The sequence below is a fragment of the Rattus norvegicus genome, chromosome 1 (assembly GCF_021556685.1).
Source record: "Rattus norvegicus strain SHRSP/BbbUtx chromosome 1, alternate assembly SHRSP_T2T, whole genome shotgun sequence".
NCBI classification, from domain to species: domain Eukaryota; kingdom Metazoa; phylum Chordata; class Mammalia; order Rodentia; family Muridae; genus Rattus; species Rattus norvegicus.
In genome coordinates, this window is record NC_141534.1 from 132,439,147 (window position 1) to 132,457,898 (window position 18,752).

The window sequence follows — 18,752 nt, forward strand, 5'->3', positions numbered from 1 at the left end:
TATATGTGTGCATACATATATATGTATGTGCATTATGTACACATACATATATACACACATACACATATATGTGCATATGTATATATACATATATGATAGACAAATATATACATATACACATATGTATACATATTCATATATACATACATACATGCATATATGTAAGCATGATCAAAGACTTGGTTCCAGAATATTCTCTTACCGGGGAACCACTGGTCGATCAGGGAGTTGACGTGGTCTGTGATAAAAGCCATTGCTGAGAAGTCCCTCATTTCTGACTGGCAGACGATTTTAATCCCTCCGCTTTTTTTCTTTTTCCAGTTCACGTCTGAGGATTCCACACTGTAACCCGGAAACAAAAAGGAGCACCGTCAAGAACCTGGGGCGATTTCCCTGTTTCCAAGGATGGACTTAATCAGGACCCTAAGGGTTGGTGTGCCCTGCAGGATATTGAGGTGACTCTCCTGTTTATTTAAAAGTTTTTATGATCTAACTTGTCCTTGTCCCTATTCCCCCAACTGGAGTGAACTTAAATCCTGGACTATGGCTTCCCTCAGTCTATCCTGAAGGAGCTGGGGGAGGGTAGGAAGATGGGGCCAGAGGGACATTCACAGGGAGGGTCTCTATTTCTAGCAAGCTACCACGATGAGCAGAGGACTCGGGACTCCAAGTGGGAAGGACACTGAGTCAGGGCTCTCACAGGACGGCTGCCTGGGGGCTCCCCCAGTGTTCCCACCTGAGGTAGCCCCCATCGAAAGTGACCAGCAGCCCTTCCTGCCAGTAGATGGTCTGATTCCTTCGGACTCTGAATGTGCTGCAGCGGTTTCTCTGGTTCCCTGTAAAGCTGTAAATGGTGACTTTCCGGTTCCTGCTTTTCGTATTCTTCTTGTTTTCAAAAAGCTGAAAGACGGGAGAGAAAGGACCCTGCTTAAGAATTCTGGGCTCCTCGCTGGCCTTGTGCGGAGCTCCGAGCAGGCCGAGCTGGCCCCATCTTGATAAATGGACCCGTGCCTCCCACGCCTGCTACCCGCCCCCCCACCAAGTCAAAGGCCGAATGGTGTGGAAGGGTCTCCAGGGTACCCTGGGAACTGATTTTCCTAGGGATTACAAATAGGTTGTTCTTCTCTGAAGACTTTCCGCCCAGACTTCCCAAGTGGACGTCTGCATTAGACAATGCAGAAAAACGTAGCAGAAGAAAAAAGCAGTCAACAGTTTAACCCCCAGCAGGAAGGTATGAGTAGGTTTGAGTCCAGGAATTCTCTTATTACACACGCAGATGTAAAAAACAAGGTGTGCTCTGAAAATATCACGGAGCCCTTGCTATAAAAAAAAATCACTTAAAGTTAATTTTCCTATGATAGTGACTTCTGAACCATTCCTTTCTAGTGGGTTGGCCCTTCTGGTCCCTTCAAGATAACAGTGCCACGAACATGAAAAGCTCATGAAGATTTCTCTAGTTCCCTCAGTGTAGACATTCAGCAGTGGGATGCCAGGTCTAGGGTCTGGCAGTTTTAAGGCTCTGGATGCACAGAGGGGTTTGAAAAGGAAGAGACTATTATCACATTCACTGCCCACCCACCAGGGCTCTTTGTTACTGTGACAGCTCAACAAATGGAGACGCTGCTATTGCCTCTCGAATCTGCGTGTCTCTGATGAATGCGAGGCTGAACTCTTCTCCCCCTTCTCCTGTCTGAATTCTAACAGGATTTCCTCCTGCACCGATTTCTCAGCCAGACATGCTGTTGGTGCTCCCTCCCAGCCCATCCCCCTCCCCATGACCTCAGCCTCCCACAGTGTGAGGTGGGGGGATATCGACCTCCCACTTAGAAGACAGCAGGACACAGTTCAAATGGAGGGCAGAGGACAGAGGGGACCCTAGGAGAGGCAGCGCCAGCACACAAGGTTAGACAGTGAACCATTTTGACATCAGAAAGAGACACCCTCCCCACCCATCCACCCCCGCCACGTCCCCGACATCCACAACACAGGCTGCAACGGTTTTGATTGATTTTCATCCTCTTTTGTTTATTTTTCTTCCCATAAAATGGGACGATCAAAGACCATCTTTACTGAGCCAAGGAGTTATAATTCAATAAGGGCACTCTAATTAGAGGGTGGCAAAAGCAAACTCAAGCAGAGATCAATGTCAAAAAGTTTCAACATTTCAACAGTCGGAGTGCACATTAGAGATTCACAAACTGTAGAGTGTGGCATGAACTCCCGGAGGTCCTGTCAACAACAGAGCAGGACTCCATCCTGAAGTTTCTGAGGTGGTAAATCTGGAGTTGGGGCTTGACAGTGAGCATCTCTCACAGGAGCTCAGGTGAGGTAATTTTGCTGGTCTGTGAACGCCACATTGAGAACTACTGCTCTAGGCAAATATTACTTCTGTGGGACTGTCTTACAGGAAATTACTGTTGACTGGCAGCTTGGCCACCTCTCCATAACTCTGACTGGACCCACAGAACTTAAGCCATGGGTTGGCTCTTCATTGTGACCAAAGCCAAGGGATTTTTTTTCCAATGATGATTCCAAGCTTGGCTGTAGAGTGGTATCACCATGAGCTTTACAAAGTCCGAGTGATGAAGGCTGGGCATGGGATGAGTATCTAACCCTTAGGTTCTCAGTGAGGTGGCTTAGTACAGATGCTCACTGCTAAGCCTGACCACCTGAGTTCGATCTCTGGGGCCTACAAGAGGAATGGAGAGAACCAACTCCAGTGAGTTGCCCTTATCATAATACTTAGGTGTGGGTGCTTACAACCAAGCTTGCAAATTTGGGTGATCTGGGAAAGGTTGTTGTCAGTAATGGATTCCTTGTGTATACCCAGGGTAGCAAGACCATGATGTCAGGGACGTGATTTAAAATCCTAGTTCTTGGCCCGGATCATAGCTGCTGCACCAAAACCATGGTGGCTTTGTGGGGGACCCTGCTTCTGCTAGAACAAGTTTCACAGTGACTTGGAAATGGCTAACTAACTCGAGGAGGGAGTAGTCTAAGCAAGACGGATTAAAAACTTGGCATTCCTAGCCAAGGACAACGGATTCATGCTAAGTATGCTTCCTGGCACTGCATCAGTTACATCTCTGCAGGAAAGCAACCTTCAGTCAGGTCTCACTAACACAGAGGATATAGCCTTCCCCTAACAGTGTGCTTTAAGAAGCTCTTCCACCCCTATGCCTTCCCCTTTCAGAAACCACGCTACCTGCAGGTCCATCTCAGCCAAGCTGATCAGCATCCGTGCTATGAACCTTTGCCAGAAGCCAACAGGCACGAAGCTCATCTTAAACACCCGCTGGATGGTGTTAGCCATTGGGTGCCGCATGCTGTGGGTGTCCAGCCCAGGTTTGGATGGGAGGAGGTGTGGTAGGAGGTAACTGAAACACACAAGGGAAGAGGCTGGTTACCACAGCCTGAGATCTGCTACAGCACCCTGCTCCTTGCAGATGCTGGACTGGGCTGTGGGAAGGCCTCTGCTGACAAGGCTCAGCTTGCCAGAGGCCCTCCCTATAGAGTTCGAGAAGCTAGACTGAGGCGGAGGGAAAAGATATAAAGGCGTAAAAATGCCAGACACAGCAAATCGAAGTTGCTTCTCAGAAAACTGAGCTGTGGTTGTGCAATCACTTAACATCGACTTTGGTTGATGGAGGGAAAACAAATACAGCTGCACGGCTCTGGGGACAACGCAGATATTGGGGTCAGGGTAACTGTTTCTGGTCTTCGAAGCTGTTTATTGTTCTTGGCCAATTAAAACAACACAGCGGCCTTAAAACTTAGAACACAGAGACTTCGCACAAAACAAATGTTTTATGAGAACGCAAGCGCACATGGTCATCGTTAAAACGCTGTATCACTGCGTGACCTCGGCGTGCTTGTCCGCTGTCATTTAAAAGAGCTGACAGCTGGGAAGTCCCTCCCTACAAATGCATCTGGAAAGTGACATCCACTACGTGCTGTAAGTTGTGAGCTGAGGGGGCAGGCGTAGAGCAGGCACAGGGTATCCAGGAGAGGCAGCAGCTGGATTCTTTCCTCTTTTAAAAAATATTATTATTATGCATACAGCTGTTTTTCCTGCGTGCATCTCTGTGTGCCATGTGTATAGGGCCCATGGAGACCAGAGAATCTCCGGACTGTATTCTAAAATTCATCCTTATAGTCATGGACCAGTGTTGCTCACACCTGACATCGGAGAAGCTCCCCTGGCAGCTGACAGAGACTATTATCATAATTGGTCAAAATGCAGAGACAACTGATTGTAGATTTCCCAGCTGCAAATGATCCATCTATAGCACAGCTCCTGCACCTAAGGCTCAGGGAACACTGAAGAAGGAGCAGAAATATTCTACGAGCTACAGGACCAAAAAGTCTGCCCCAAGATTGTGTCTCCTGGAAACCACGGACCTTGAATTCCTTTTCGAGGGTTCTCTCTTTAGGACTCTGCTCATGGTTCCCATAAGGGAGCTAGAAGGTCTTGAGAACCTCCCTCCACAACCCCATACAGCTAAGCAGGCTGTCTCCATGGATACCCAGTTTACACCAGCAGAATCTCTAGAATGGCTTTCCAGAGACCAGTCCAGCTTCCTAGACGTCTCTGGTGGTACTATGGTAGGGCTCTGGAGTGGGGCACAGCGCAGTGGTGTGTTCTATGGCAGATAACCCACAAAGGACTATGGGTTTTGGGCACTAGCTGCTGCCTCATGGCCATATCAGCATCAAACCCAGAAGTGAACAGACCCATGCCAGGACATCTAGAGACTGGGTAGCCACCAGAGCTCTGGTCCCCATGTGCCTTCCTCAGCCCTCTCAGGGGCCCATTGCAGGGTTTGGGGTGTTGGCAGTTGTGATGCTCAGGAAGTTGAGTGCTGACGTGGAGTAATGTGGGTGATGTGGGGAAGAGGCCTGTGAGAAGACACTACTAAGGATGGGCATCCTAACACCTAGTGGAAGACAGCATCTAGAACAGGTAGGATGAACAGAAAGGCTGAGAAAGTCATTAACCCAGAAGAAGGTAGAACAAAACAAAGGAACAAACTAAATGCTATAAATATAAAACAAATGATTAGCTACTAGACTTGAACCCAACTATAAAACTAATCACACTAAATGAGCTAGGTATATTCCCATTTAAACCAGAGATCATTGTGTTGGATAATTCCTTGTCAATAAGATAACTGTTGTAATAGAAATCCCCAGATAAATTGATAATAAAAGAATTCAGGGAAGGGAGCACAGTTGGAATTAAAGGCTAAAAGGCCTTCAGAAGTCAGTGTGTGGTTATTTTAAAATCAGACAAAATGAGCTTTAAGAAAATAATACCAGTCTTAGTTAGAGTTTCCATTGCTGTGAAGAGACACCATGACCAAGGCAATTCTTATAAAGGACAACATTTAATTGGGGCTGAGTCCCAGGATCAGAGGTTCAGTCCATTGTCATCATGCCAGGAAGCATGGCAGTGTGCAGGCAGGCATGGGCCTGGAAGAGCTGAGAGTTCTATATCTTGTGATCTGAAGGCAGCCAGGAGAGGATGGCTCTTCTTATGCATACAATGTCAAAATCCACCCTATGGTGGCACATTTCCTCCAATAAGGCCACACCTATTCTCACAAGGACGCACTTCCTAATAGTATCACTCCCTGTGGGTCAAGCATTCAAACAGATGAGTCTATGGGGGCCAAACATATTCAAACCACCACATTACCCAAATAACAAAAGACACTATATAATAAAACAATGATAGAACAATTATAACAACATGTTGCCATAATTTTCCAACATCAGTACCTTGTGCTTTAGGGATTAAATGTAAGCAAAGCCATATCAGGACAGTTAAGTTTATAACCAAGGTGGCTACTTAGCAAGGGGGTGGCTTATACAGTATGGGGTACACTGGACAAAGGATGAGTCATGTCCCATGTGGGTCTGAGTAGGATGGTGAGAAATTTCATTATGTGGCTGGGGATGGCCTAGCATTTACAGTGAAGGAATTTATAGCACCTTCTATTCCTTCTTTTCATCGGGAAGTAAACCTGGTAGCAAGTGAAACCTGGATACAGGGGAGGCCATGGATGTCCTCAGGATAAGCAGAAGACAGGGTCACACAGTGGAGGGGTGGAGTAAGAAGCACATGATAGGGACATTTTGGGGCCTTGCGGATGACGTGCCCAGTGAGATGAGGTAGCAGAGAAAAGAAAGCAGGGGACTTGGTCCTGCTTCCAAGTGTTACACCAGCCTTCCAGGAGTGACACTGGGGAGGCCCAGGTCTGAGCCTGCCAAGCCAGCCACCCTCAGTGCCATTATTGATCTGAAAGTGCATTCTGAGTCTGTGTAACTGACATGCGTGTCCATGTCATAGATTCTTTTTATTCATCATATAACCAAGCCAAGATCTGCTCCAAGGGGAACTCTTCTTGCATATTTTTCTAACCGATTTCAATAAGTGGATTTCTTCCAACCGCCCCAAGAGTAGCCCATGGCACCAGATACTGGATCATCAATGTGGGGACCTTTGTCTTCCCTCCTGCTGTCCTATGTCGGGCAACTGGATATCCCCAGGATCTAGTTATCTTGGTAGTAGTAGCCCTGGAAATCTTAGGCCTCCAGTATCCTCAAGACCCCATTCCTCTCTTCAGCATAGCCCAGCCTGTGGACTTACCTGTCATTGGCAACCGGAAGGGCAATCTCGAACTTGGCAAGGAACTGGAAGTATTGCTCCTCCGTCTGCTGCGTGAAGCCTGTCCCCACCAGCAGCATCCTGAGGTCCTCTGCTCGGATCACCCCATTCTTCGCCACCGACCGCGAGCCCTTGATATTAAAGATCCTCTGTAGGCATTCAGAGAGCCAGATGGGATCCAGGAAGTAGAGATTCCTTAGGCCATGGCTCGTGTCTGGGAAGTGCAGCAGGGTTCCGGTTTCTATGAGGAAGCTGATGGCTGCAAAGAGGGAGGGAGGAAGTTGTGTCAGAACCACATAAGGACCCAAGGGGACTCAGGATGAAGCCAATATTTCTGCCATGCCAGGCCCATCGGATGGTGGGCAGCTGGAGCCTGGTGACATCCTGTGACTCTTGCCAATATCCTGAGCTGATGGCCAGGCAACTACAAGTAGTCTTTGTTCTCAGACTTAGTATCTGGAAATTTCACCACTTGATGAAATGTACTCGTGATCCTCCGAAAGCAACACTTGAGCCCGCTTTCACAGTTCCCCGTAGGCACTTGCTGAGCTGCGTGAAAAATGTACTTTGTCTTATGTACATGTTCCTAACTGAGCTCTTATCCCGTGAGTGTCCCTTTTATGGTCTATTTATTGCCATGTTTAAAATGTTTGTGCATCTGGGATAATTTTGCTGTCTAAAATGACCCTCAAAAACAGGGCTAAAAGGTTGTCTAGTGTTTCCAAGTGCAAGACTGGGATTTATAGAGAAACTACGGCATTAGATAAACAGTGTTGAAGCAGAAACTATATAAAGGCCACTGCATGAGCTAATAATAATTCAGCAATACCTGTTAAGTCATTAAATAAGATATATGTGTTGGTTAGTTCTTGTTTACTTGATACAACCCTGAATCACCTAGAAGAATCTCAGTTGAGGAGTGATCTACATCAGTTTGGTCTGTGAGAGACTGCCTTGATTATTAATTGAAATTGCCCATTGTGGGCGGCACCATTCCCTAGACAGGGAATCCTAAATAATATAAAAAAAAGAAGGAAGCTACAAGAAACTGAGCCATCAGCCTGCAGAAGTCTGTTTGTCTCTCTTTCCTCTTGACTATGGATGTGATGTGACGAGCTTCCAGGATTTCTGCTTTGACTTAATCTCAGTGATGGACTGGAACCTGGAACTGTAAGCCAAGTAAACCCTCTCCTCCTCTAAGTTTCTGTGGTCAGGGCATTTTATCACAACAAATGAAAGGAAACCAGAACAGAGTCATGTGTGAAACAAGGTCATTGACTGCTTCATTGATGACAGTGTGACCAGAAGTAGGCAAGAACCTAACCTTATTTTTCACCAGGAGCAGTGGTCTGTATCCGACAATGCAGTAGATAGCTGTGGTGACATTTTGGATGCTAACCACCATGAGCAGTAAGAACTGGTTGTAACTGTTTTTTAACCTAGTTATTTTCCTGGACCAAGGTCCTGGAGGGTGGTGACCAGTTCGATTTGTGCCTACGTGTGTCCTCTGCAGGGTAGTTGCCATGTTCTCTGTCCAGTGGAAAAGGGGCAGGTGGAGGGGAGGCAGCAGGGAGAAGTGGAGGGAGGCAGCAGGTAGGCAGGCAGACACCAGGAGGTGTTGAGCGCTGTCATGTAAACCTGCTAGCCTGCTGTGCTGAGGGCCCAGGTGGAGATGTGGTGACCAAGAGCCTCCCAGGTGTCTCGCCCCACCTTCTGCCAGCCTCCGGTCCCCTATACCTATGCTCCCTGGGTACCCACTCCTGGCCTACCAGACTGCAGGTCCTCATAGTCTTTGATGTCATTGCCAGGCGTCTGCTCCACCAGCTGCTCCAGCTGCCTGTCCGTCAGGTACTGTACTTGATCTTCCAGGCTGCGGCGCTGTTGTTCAGCCAGCACAGCCTCCTGTAGGCTTATGTAGCTCCTGGGGATCTGGGTGCAGGTGGGGCAAAGATGGGCCTCTCAGGTGTAAGGAGTATGTGTCGCCTGCACCAAAACTCCCCACTATCATCCCACTCTATGGTCTTAGGACCAGAAGACATGTCTTTACGGCATTAGAACTGCAAACACGTCTCAGAGCATGGCTTTGCCCCACCTCAGGTGGGGGACAAACGTACAAGGTCACAGCAGATCTAGTCATGCCAGGTCTATTGTGAGAGCCGCTGATCCTTCCCTGCTCCCACCTGGAACTACTGACCTTAAACACAGACATGTGCCTTACAGCAAGGAAGGGGACAGAAGCGTGGATCCCAGTAGTGGGAAGCAGGACCCTCTGACCCGACTGCGTGCGGGGACACTCACCAGCCTGCCAGCGAGTTTTTGACAGCCGATAGTGCTGCCCACGTCCTTCATGTTGCACGTGACATGGAAGATCAGTTGCCTCAGCCCCTCCTGCCCTTCCAGATTCTTGCAGGAGATCTCGCTGTATGTGCAAACACTGGGGCTCAATCGACATGCCACCTCTTTGCTTCAGGGCGCATAACATCCCAGTTTCCCTGGAGATTTGTCCCAAATGGTGACAAACCTCGAGAAGTCATTAAAAGAGAGAATAGGAAGGCTTTGGGGGCCTTTCTCTGTGCACAGCCCCATGCTGGATGTCCTATAGCATGCCAGTTTGGTCTGTCTTCCCAATAGACTGAATTCACAGAGGAAGAGTAAGGCCCAGAGGTACTGGGCTTCCCAAGGGTGTTAGCTTGGAAAGATATATGCTTGTTGAGGCTTTGACTATGAACCAGCCAGCACTCCTGCTATTGAAGACCCTTCCAAGTCTTTCTTGGGGCATACCAGGGGTCCCCCCGCCCCCAAATCCTGATGTTGCATTCGAGTCAGGCTGACCTGTGTCCCAGCACCCATGCCATCACACCCAGAGTGAGGGAATCCAAGAGTAGCTGAAGCAACACCCATTTAGTCTGCTCAGGGATTCTCACTTCTGTTACTGAGCCTCAGATGCATGGTCTGAGCGTCACAACCCTGGCAAGGTGGTGGCCACTGACAAGAGGTTAACTGAGCAACACAGCCAGGGTAGCCATTCTCCTCAGCACCAGACCGCCCTGCCTCACACTCTGCAGCTGCTTCAGACGTAGCAGCTGTCTCAGATCTAGTTAGAGCCAACACAAGGACTGGGATGTTGGTCCTTGATCTGAAAGTACTGTGGACAGTGCTCACGTTCACGTGTCTTCGTTCCAGGGGAGCTGTGTGCTCTAGGCACTGGCCCTGATGGGAGGAGAGAGCCCAGGAAGGAAGGAAGGAAGGAAGGAAAGAAGGAAGGAAAGAAGGAAGGAAGGAAGGAAAGAAGGAAGGAAAGAAGGAAGGAAAGAAGGAAGGAAGGAAGGACAGACAGTTATGGAGTCTGGAGACCCTGTCTCTCTCTAATCATCCAATGGGTCATCCCCTGCTCACGGTGCCACCCTCTGTCCAGAGGAGCCTGTCTCATACACGTGACAGATCCCAGGCAGGATGGGATCTTAGTGATCCCGTCTTGTAGTGGCAAGAGAGAGAGTAGACGATACTCACTGCAAGTGTTTGAAAGTGATGTCTGGGAATCCTGTAGCTCTGGACCCCGATGGTGAGCGGCAGAGGGCCAGCACGTAGGCACGCAGTGTTGCGATCCTCTCTACTCGGAATTTAGCTTCGATAAGGTCCAGATGTGTCCCAACCACCAGCACAACGGCGTTTGGGGCCTTGGCCTGAAACAGAACCCCACAGCTAAGCCCTGTATCTTTGCTCTGAATAAAGAGTGGAGAACAGTTTCCTCAACGTGCAAGTGTGCCAACCTTGGATGTTAGTGGTCCATGCTCAGCCACCCTCCTGTGGACTCTAAGATCATGGGTCCATTATGAACTGAGGGGCACGGACTCTTATGAACTGATCTGCTTCATGCAATGTGTTTAGCCCATGGAGAGGGAGACCTGGTCCTTCTGTCTACTGAGGGAGAAGCCTGTGTCAGGCCAATGGCACCTTTACACGGAGAGGGAGTACTGCCTGCCTTGCACACACAAGGTTATAGGGTTTAAGGTAAATAAGGGTATAGCAAGCACACTGGGCCCTCAGGCCCAGGAGGCCTCTGGTTCTTGATGTGAAAATCAACCAAGAACCAAGTCGTGGGGCTCCCCACAGTTGGAAGACATTGGGCCCTCTGGGGGGAGCCCTTCAACAAGAATAGAGTCTTTTCCTTGTGTGGTCCCTTTTCTCTGTAGTCCGCACAGCACTTCAGACCACAGAACTGTGGGAGGCTGGGACCCGAACTCTAGAGGGTGGCTCCTTACCTCAATGTTGAGAAGCCAGAACTGGAGGTTGGCCACAGCTTCTTCCCCCAGGGCCAGGTTCCAGACCACCACATATAGGGCCTTATCTGTGAAGAAGCACTGATTGACTGTGGCCATGCTGGCAGGGCCCCCGATGTCCCAGACGTTGAACTCCACAGACTCAACCTACTTGAACAATAAGACACAGAAAGGGGCATTTGAGTGACCACAGAGGCAAGGAAATTACAATGAAATGTACAACTTGTAATGGATCTGGAAAAGTCATGGCTATGGGAAACATCCAGGCTCCGGCGTGTCTTAGGAATTAACAATCCTGACCAGGGAATCCAGCCCAGCGGCACAAAGGTAGACGTCTGGGGGCTTCTATGTGAAGCTAACAGAGCAGGGTATCTGAGGAGATCGTGGCCTGCTGTGTTAGTTATCTTAGGCTTCCCACAGTTGGAAGACATCTGGTTGCAGGAGGGCCCCCACTTTGACATCATGGCTCCCACCCTCTGTGCAAGGCCCATATGGAGGAGGAGGCGTCCCAGAACTCATGTAGGTCAAAGGTTAGAGGCCACCAACGAGGATGGGAAACTTCTCCCACGTGAGAATCCAACAACAGGAACTGGACTGCCAGGAAGGCTGTGTAAATGGTCTCTCTGTCACTGCATGAGCTCAGAGCTGGCGGAGAAACCGAGGCTGCAGTTAGCCATAGCCAGGAGTCATTTCCATGAGGCAGCATTTTGGCCTCCAAGGCATAGACAGCATGCTGACCTGGTTTTGTACAAAGATGAAGCAGACAGCTGTTCTCAGCCAGCTAAAGGTCAGCCGCACAGAGGGGGATGGGCTTCGTTGCTCACAAGAGCAGCGTCAGCCTTTAATGTGAAGGCGGGGGCTTTCATGCCGTCCACCCCTCAAGCCTGGGCGCCTATTCACTGAAGAGCAGCTGGGAGCAAAAGTGACTGACTCACTGTCAAAACAGTAAAGCCAAGGGGACTGTAGAAGATTCTGGTTATTCTAGAGAACTTTCAGACGTGAGTCAGCTAGTCACTCCCTGTCTGCTCTGAGTGGGCCTGGTATTCATTATCTCCGTGTTCTGAACCGAGAAGACAGGACCCTGTTTTTATTTTTATTCTGGGTGCTGGGGATTGAACTCATGGCCTTGCCCATGCTCAGCACAGGCTGTCCCACTGACCCGTCCTTCTGGTCCCAAGGTCCCCATTCTTAAGAGGACCAGCTCCACCGTACATTAGCTTACACCTTCAACCTAAAGGCTCCATTGCTCAAACTGGATTTCCCCGATTTGGAAGGGGGTTTTATGGGAGAAACTCTGCAGTCAAACATACCGCTCATTGTACTGGGTTTGGAGAAGAAAACCATGCCCCGGCTGGACATGGCTTCTCAGCTTTCTGCCCTGTAAACCTCTCTCTACCCTGGATCCCAGAGTTATCGCAGGCAGACAGAATCACGTGTGTGACAGATAAGTGTGGCATTGTCTGGCACTCAGGGTAGAGCTGCTGTCTGTGTGTTCTTTGGATGGAATGCTGTTACAGTTTGAGTTTGAAATGCCTGCTGGAGGTCTCTGTCTTGAACACTTGGTCCTCTGCTAGTGAAACCTCAGGAAGTTCTAGGAACTTAGGGAGGTAAGGCATACGTACAGGAAGTAGGTCACTAAAGGCGGGTCCTTGGGAGAATATTATCTGGCCACTTCCTGTCACTGCCTGCTTCCTGTCCCCCATGATGTGAACAGCTGTCCTTATCACACACTTCAACCACTGTCATGATGTTCTTCTGCTCAATACAAGGGGCCAAGCAACCATGGACTGAACCCTCTGGGACCACAAGCCGAAGTACACGTGCTCTCCTCTAAGTCGTCCCTGCGCGGTATTTCATACTTTGGTCCTAACACAACATAACAGTAGCTAGCATGAGTGGCATGCCTGAGACCCCAGGCTCTTCTCTGCTTCAAAAGGTTAAAAAACAAAAGTTTACTTCTACCTGCTTGGTCCTGAGTGGAAGCGAGGGTGATGAACGGGTTGGTGAAAAATTCATTTTAAACATTTACTGGAACTTTTGGAAAACTCAACGAAAGCAGGCATCAGGAAGGGGGCGTGGATCCTGGGATGCCTTCCTGCTCTGCTTTTAAGGGAGTTTGGATGCTGAGGTATCTCTCACTGCCTTCCGTGGTATTTTGTTCTTAGTCCCAGGGGAGCTCCACCCTCGCCTATATGAGTCTACGTCACTGAGGCCAGGTTTGAAGCCTGAGAAAATGTTCATTAAAAACCCCGCAGGGGAATCCAACAGACAGTCAGGTCAAGAACCCCTGGCCAAGAGCCTTGACTCCATTCTGATAGAAAGACAGCGAGGTCATGGAAAGAACAGACTTGTCGATCTTGGCAAGAGCTGGTCCAGAGCAGCACAGAACATCTTGGGCCTTGGACTCAGAAGGCCCAGGATCTCCAGGGGAACAGAGAACAGCCCATGGGGAGGTCCTTCCCGCCCACAGGGACTGCATGTCCACCATTCTTCACCTTGGCTTTGGAGCCTGCTGGTCTCTGGAGCTCCCACTTGGTGGTCCTGACAGTGGCTTCGCTGTGTGCTGGCTGCGGGGCCTTCCCTGTCTGTAAGATCTCCAGGAGTGTGGACTTGCCCTGGCGTGGGGGGCCCACGAGGATCATCTTCATCAGTTTACACTTCTCTGCTTTGCGCAGCTGAGCACGCAGGAAAGACAGCGTTGCTTTTGGGCCTGTGAGAAGTCAGAGGAGGAAAAGAGTGGGCGCCCCGGCTGGTGTAGAAAGGGAAGGCACCCCCATGTTTTAGGAGGCCAAGTTCCATCCCAAAGGGACCATTTCTATAAGTTGCAAGGAAAGATGTTTGGGTCTTAGTGAGGGAAGGGACGATAATAACCACCCCAAAGCTTAAGTGTGAAAGTCAGGACTCAAGGATGACATCTGGCCGCCTTAGTTGGCATAGTTTACTACCTAACTGTTTTTAATCATGTCACCGTGGGTAGCTGCTATGTTGGGGCCAGTTTCTCAGCATCTCCCCAAACCATGAGGCTGGAATTGGGTTCGTTTACCTACTAATCCCATTCTTAAAACTCACCAAGGGAACGTCAGTTATCTTTCTAAGGTTGCGAGTGGGACAGAGCGGAGGAGCCCCTACCTTCTTTCCTGACCTCTGCAGGCACGTTGCCAATGTTCAGATCTTCAATGTCCAGTTGCCAGAGGTTTCCCAGCTGGCCTAGCTCCGGAGGGAGCTCTCGGAGACCAGGGTTACTGAAGTGAACAAGTCAGCGTGAGGGAAATGCATTCGTGGACACAGGCCTATGGCTCTCATAAGCCTTCCCAGTCTGTGGTGACCACTGTCAAGCTCCACTCCAAGACACATGCCTTAGGCCTTAATGTCAATGTTCCATTAAAACACTAAACCCACCATGGCCCCTGCAGCATCAGGAATGATAACATTAGTGCTGTCTTTTGTGGGTCCCCACAGCTTCAGACAGGGTCCCCGTCCAACACATGCCCCACTCTTTTACTACTACTAAGATGGCCGCTACTTCCTCTTACAAGACTCAAGATTTTCAACCTTAAGGCAACACATTCTATGGCACTCAAGTTTTGCATGCTGCTTCAGGCCTGACAGGAAGGACCTGGCACACCATAAAGTTCAGTACACGAAGGGGTCAGGGATGTAACTGTTCTCCTCGCTGTCGTTCAGTCAAGCAGCAAACTATGGCTATCCATCCTCCTCCCTCCACCTTCCATACCCAGTCTGGAAACCCAGCTATTGCTTCTCAGATGGGCCTTCTGCCTGGTCCCTCTCCATGAAAGGAAAGACTTCTGTCTCACAGGGCTGCTGCCCTCAACACCAACTTACTTGCCCAAGTAGAGCTCTGAGAGGTTCTTCAGCAGGCAGACTGACGGAGGAACTGCATCAAGATGGTTGTCATTCAGACAAAGGACCTCCAAAGACTCGCTTAGAAAAGCTGGGAATTCTAGCACGGACGCTGCGAAGAAAAGTCAAAAGAGATCATGTTTCTCAATGGTTCTAGGTGACCACAGTGTGGAGATGTTGTGCAAATGGCTGTGATGTCTGGAGAGCGTGTTGGGAAACCAACAATGCTTATCTCCCTGACCTGTCGATTCTAATTCTCCAGACACCCTTATGCACATGTGACCAAGAGGGTGACACTCCATGACATACTGCTTGCAATAGCATAGACTCGAGACAGTGACACATGTTTCATTGCTATATGTCCACAGGGGACTAAACACTGGAAGAACATGCAATGCTTACAAAGCACAGTGAAGGTCACATGTATGTGTGTAATGTGGTGGTTTCTGAAAACTTGGAAAAGCCAGCTGCAGAACCATGTCCCTAAAATGGCTTAATGGTGTGACAGAAAATGTCTGCAGATATGCACACATGTATTATCCTAGCATATGAGTGTTACATATGTGCATGCACATACAACACACATGAACGGACACATGTACATGCATCCATGTTACACAAACTCATAGTTACTTCTAGAGAAAGAACTTACTAGAAGGGCAACTACTCACTTTGTTTTAAAATATGCAGTAGTGCTAATCAACAAAGAAAAATATTAGGGGCCAAGGTTTTTTGTTTGCTTTTTGTTTTTTAATGTTGCTTAAGATGTTACTACTCGAGAGACCAGCCATCTCTTTAGTATTCGAACAAGTTCATTCATGGGTCTAATTATGAGATTACCATTAAGATCACGTCACACTTGCCGTTTCCACAGCACCAGAGCCTTTGTGTAGAGAAAGAATGTCATACAGAGCTCGGAAAGGCACATTAATGGGATTCAGGGGTTTAGGCTACAGCAGGGTCTCTGAGCAACCTTTATCCTCCCCTTACTCCCTCCTCCGACAAACAAGGATAATGGACAGGATATCGCATTGGAAACCAGGGAATCCAAGATGCATGCACTGCCTCCAAGTCCCCTGCTGGGATGCTCTGCCAGCCGCAGAAGATGTAGCGGATGGAGAAGGCAACATTGTTTTTATGTAGCGGATGGAGAAGGCAACATTGTTTTTATGTAGCGGATGGAGAAGGCAACATTGTTTTTATGTAGAGGATGGAGAAGGCAACATTGTTTTTATGTAGTGGATGGAGAAGGCAACATTGTTTTTATGTAGAGGATGGAGAAGGGTACATTGTTTTTATGTAGAGGATGGAGAAGGCTACATTGTTTTTATGTAGAGGATGGAGAAGGCAACATTGTTTTTATGTAGAGGATGGAGAAGGCTACATTCTTTTGGAGGGCTGAAATCACGTTGGGTTACGGAGATCTCCCTCCCTCCCTCCCTCCCTCCCTCCCTCCCTCCCTCCCTCCCTCCCTCCTTCAGTGACTAGCATCTCATCACCCATGGAGCAGCAGTACTGATGGTCATAGGGTAACCTGGCCTCAGAGACCGTTCTGGGAGAGATGATGCCAGACCACTAAGATGAACACTTAGGAAACCCTGCCCAGCTCACTGGGCTGTTAGCAGGATTCCCTGCAGCTGTGGAAATAAAGTTGCGGCAAGCTTGCCAAGGCGACTTTGTCCCAGCCCTTGCCCTGTAGAAAGATGTTCAAAAGTGCTCTCTTTCCCCCTTCCAATGAAACGGCTTCACATTTTTCCTGGGAGGGCAGCTAATGGGAGAAGGTGTGCTTTCTTGCCCAGCAAGGGAACACGGAGCAGCTGGCCATGGGGCTGGCCAAGTCTGCAGTTTCACCCTGGTGTTTATGAAGGCTCCTTAAGTGACGGATGAGGGGAATAGTCTCAGAACGCAGGCAACACCTGTCACACCCCCAGCCAACTGGTGAAAACGGTGGAAACCGGATTGGAGAGAAGACAGCTCGAGGTATTTATGAGCTGTTATTTATTCAAGTTATTTATGACCGACTCCACTCGTCTGAATTTTACCGTAAAAACGATCATCCAAATTATTTTTGGACAAGGCAACTGAACAAATATGACTGACTGAATGTACGTAAACCACCCTGGAATTTAACTGTCCATGTGCAAACAAGTCGTCCTTTATAGATAACTCTTTACCCCAGGGTCAGCCTCCCTGAGAGAAGGACGCTACTGAGAACGAGGGCTGGCAAGGCCATCTTTGCCTTCATTCACTCAAGGGTGGCCCTCAACATTCCAGACGCAATTGAAAACTCAGGAGGTCTTTGTCATTTACCAATGCCATGACTCCCTCTGCCAGGTAGCCTTTCAGGTTGTGCCCTCAACTGGCTGCCAGCTCACTCCACTGAGTCTCTCGCTGTGCAGCTTCACCTTCCTATGTAGTCATTTCCATAGGCTGCTGCTGACCCCACTAAGCGATGTGACTACTTTCCGGTGTCATTGCCCTGGGCCCCAGAAGGATCCCACATGTTCGAGTGGAAGGCAGGGCACACAAAGTTGGCCACCAGCAAGTGGTTCAAGTGGCTGTGATTGTTCCCAGCCCATGCTCCTGTCCACCATCCTACTTGTCACCAGGGAGGACATGGTGTTTGCTTCTCTTTGTTTCCAAGTGAGATCCCTAGATCTGCACTCAACTCTCCAGGGCTGAGGGGCCTTCATTTATAAAGGGCCCAGCTGCACTGAAGGATTGCTCAGTGGGCTACTTGCCTAGCGTGCCTGAGGCCTTGGGTTCTAGACTTGCCTCCAGGAAAACAAAACAGAACAAAGCAAAAAGGCCCCATTATGAAAATTCATAAACTGCACTTTCCTATTACCATGACAATAATATATCTCTGTATCTGTCTCCTGAATGTCTGGATCTATTTTTCCAAACTCAATTATTTGTTGCCAATTTCTTTCTTATGAGGTTGTCATGTTCACAGCTTATAAATCATAAGCATTTTTGCATATTAGGGACTTGTGTGCCAACCTGTGTCACAGTGATGTCTATAGAAAGTAATTCTCAGAATGTTTGCAGTAAGCCTTTGTCTGTAAGGTTTTTTGCATAATAAAATTAGCTAGTTTTTGCAAAGCCAATATTTAGGGCTTTTAAAAAAATGACTTTCGAGGGCAGGGTGCCCCACACCTATAGTCTTAGCACATGGGAGGCTGAGGCAGGATGATAGCCACTGAGGCTCCAGAGTGAATTTCCAGGCTAGCCTAGGTTAAAGTGTGAGACCATTTATACAAATAAAATGAAAAAGATTTCCCAGTCTGCTTTTAAAGGTTTTCCTCATGTCCTCTAGACACATACACATAGACACACACAGACACCCACACATAGAAACACACCTGCATGCACACAAGCACACAGGCATGCATATGCACAGAGGAGGCCTGATTGTTTACCACAGGGCAGAGTTTCCCTGAAGGACAAAATGTTTTTCCCAAGGAATTGCTCACCCCGTACTAGCCTTGTGAAAGAAAAAACATAAACTTTAGGGAAAGTTCTACTTCTGGAGCCCTGGGAAGATCCCCATGCAACTGGCCTATGGCCAGTGTGGCTGTGGCCTCTGATGGCTATCAGACGATGTCAGTACAGCAGAAAGGACTGGATAACATTGATCCTGCCCCAGAGGTGGACTCCCACAGTCTGTGTAGAAGTCTGGCTCTGTCACATGAACCAGAACTAGTCAAGAACACTGAGTTGATGCAGAAGCCCGGGCCCTCCATCCTGAGACAGGATCTTTGGAAAGAAGCAGTTAGGTGTACATGAGTTCATGAAGGTAAGCTCTTCATGATGGAAGAATCCTGTTAGGAGAGACTCTCCACCATGTGGACTGAGAAGATGACTGCTAGCAAGTTAGAAAGCCCAGGTTCTCTCAGACTCAACCACAGATGCACCCTGAAATGGCTTCCAGCCTGTGA

General features: G+C 48.7%; 1 protein-coding gene across 3 annotated transcripts in view; it reads right to left on the reverse strand.

The window, feature by feature from the left end:
- The window catches only part of Lrrk1 (leucine-rich repeat kinase 1), a 134,647-nt gene that overhangs the window by 22,554 nt on the left and 93,341 nt on the right, over positions 1-18,752 (reverse strand). For all 3 annotated transcript variants that reach the window (NM_001191624.2, XM_087557003.1, XM_087557012.1), the window contains 11 exon segments: positions 203-342; positions 737-900; positions 3,206-3,377; positions 6,653-6,929; positions 8,440-8,599; positions 8,969-9,089; positions 10,181-10,353; positions 10,933-11,097; positions 13,446-13,660; positions 14,080-14,192; positions 14,794-14,923. In NM_001191624.2, coding sequence (NP_001178553.1) covers positions 203-342; positions 737-900; positions 3,206-3,377; positions 6,653-6,929; positions 8,440-8,599; positions 8,969-9,089; positions 10,181-10,353; positions 10,933-11,097; positions 13,446-13,660; positions 14,080-14,192; positions 14,794-14,923 — 1,830 coding nt within the window.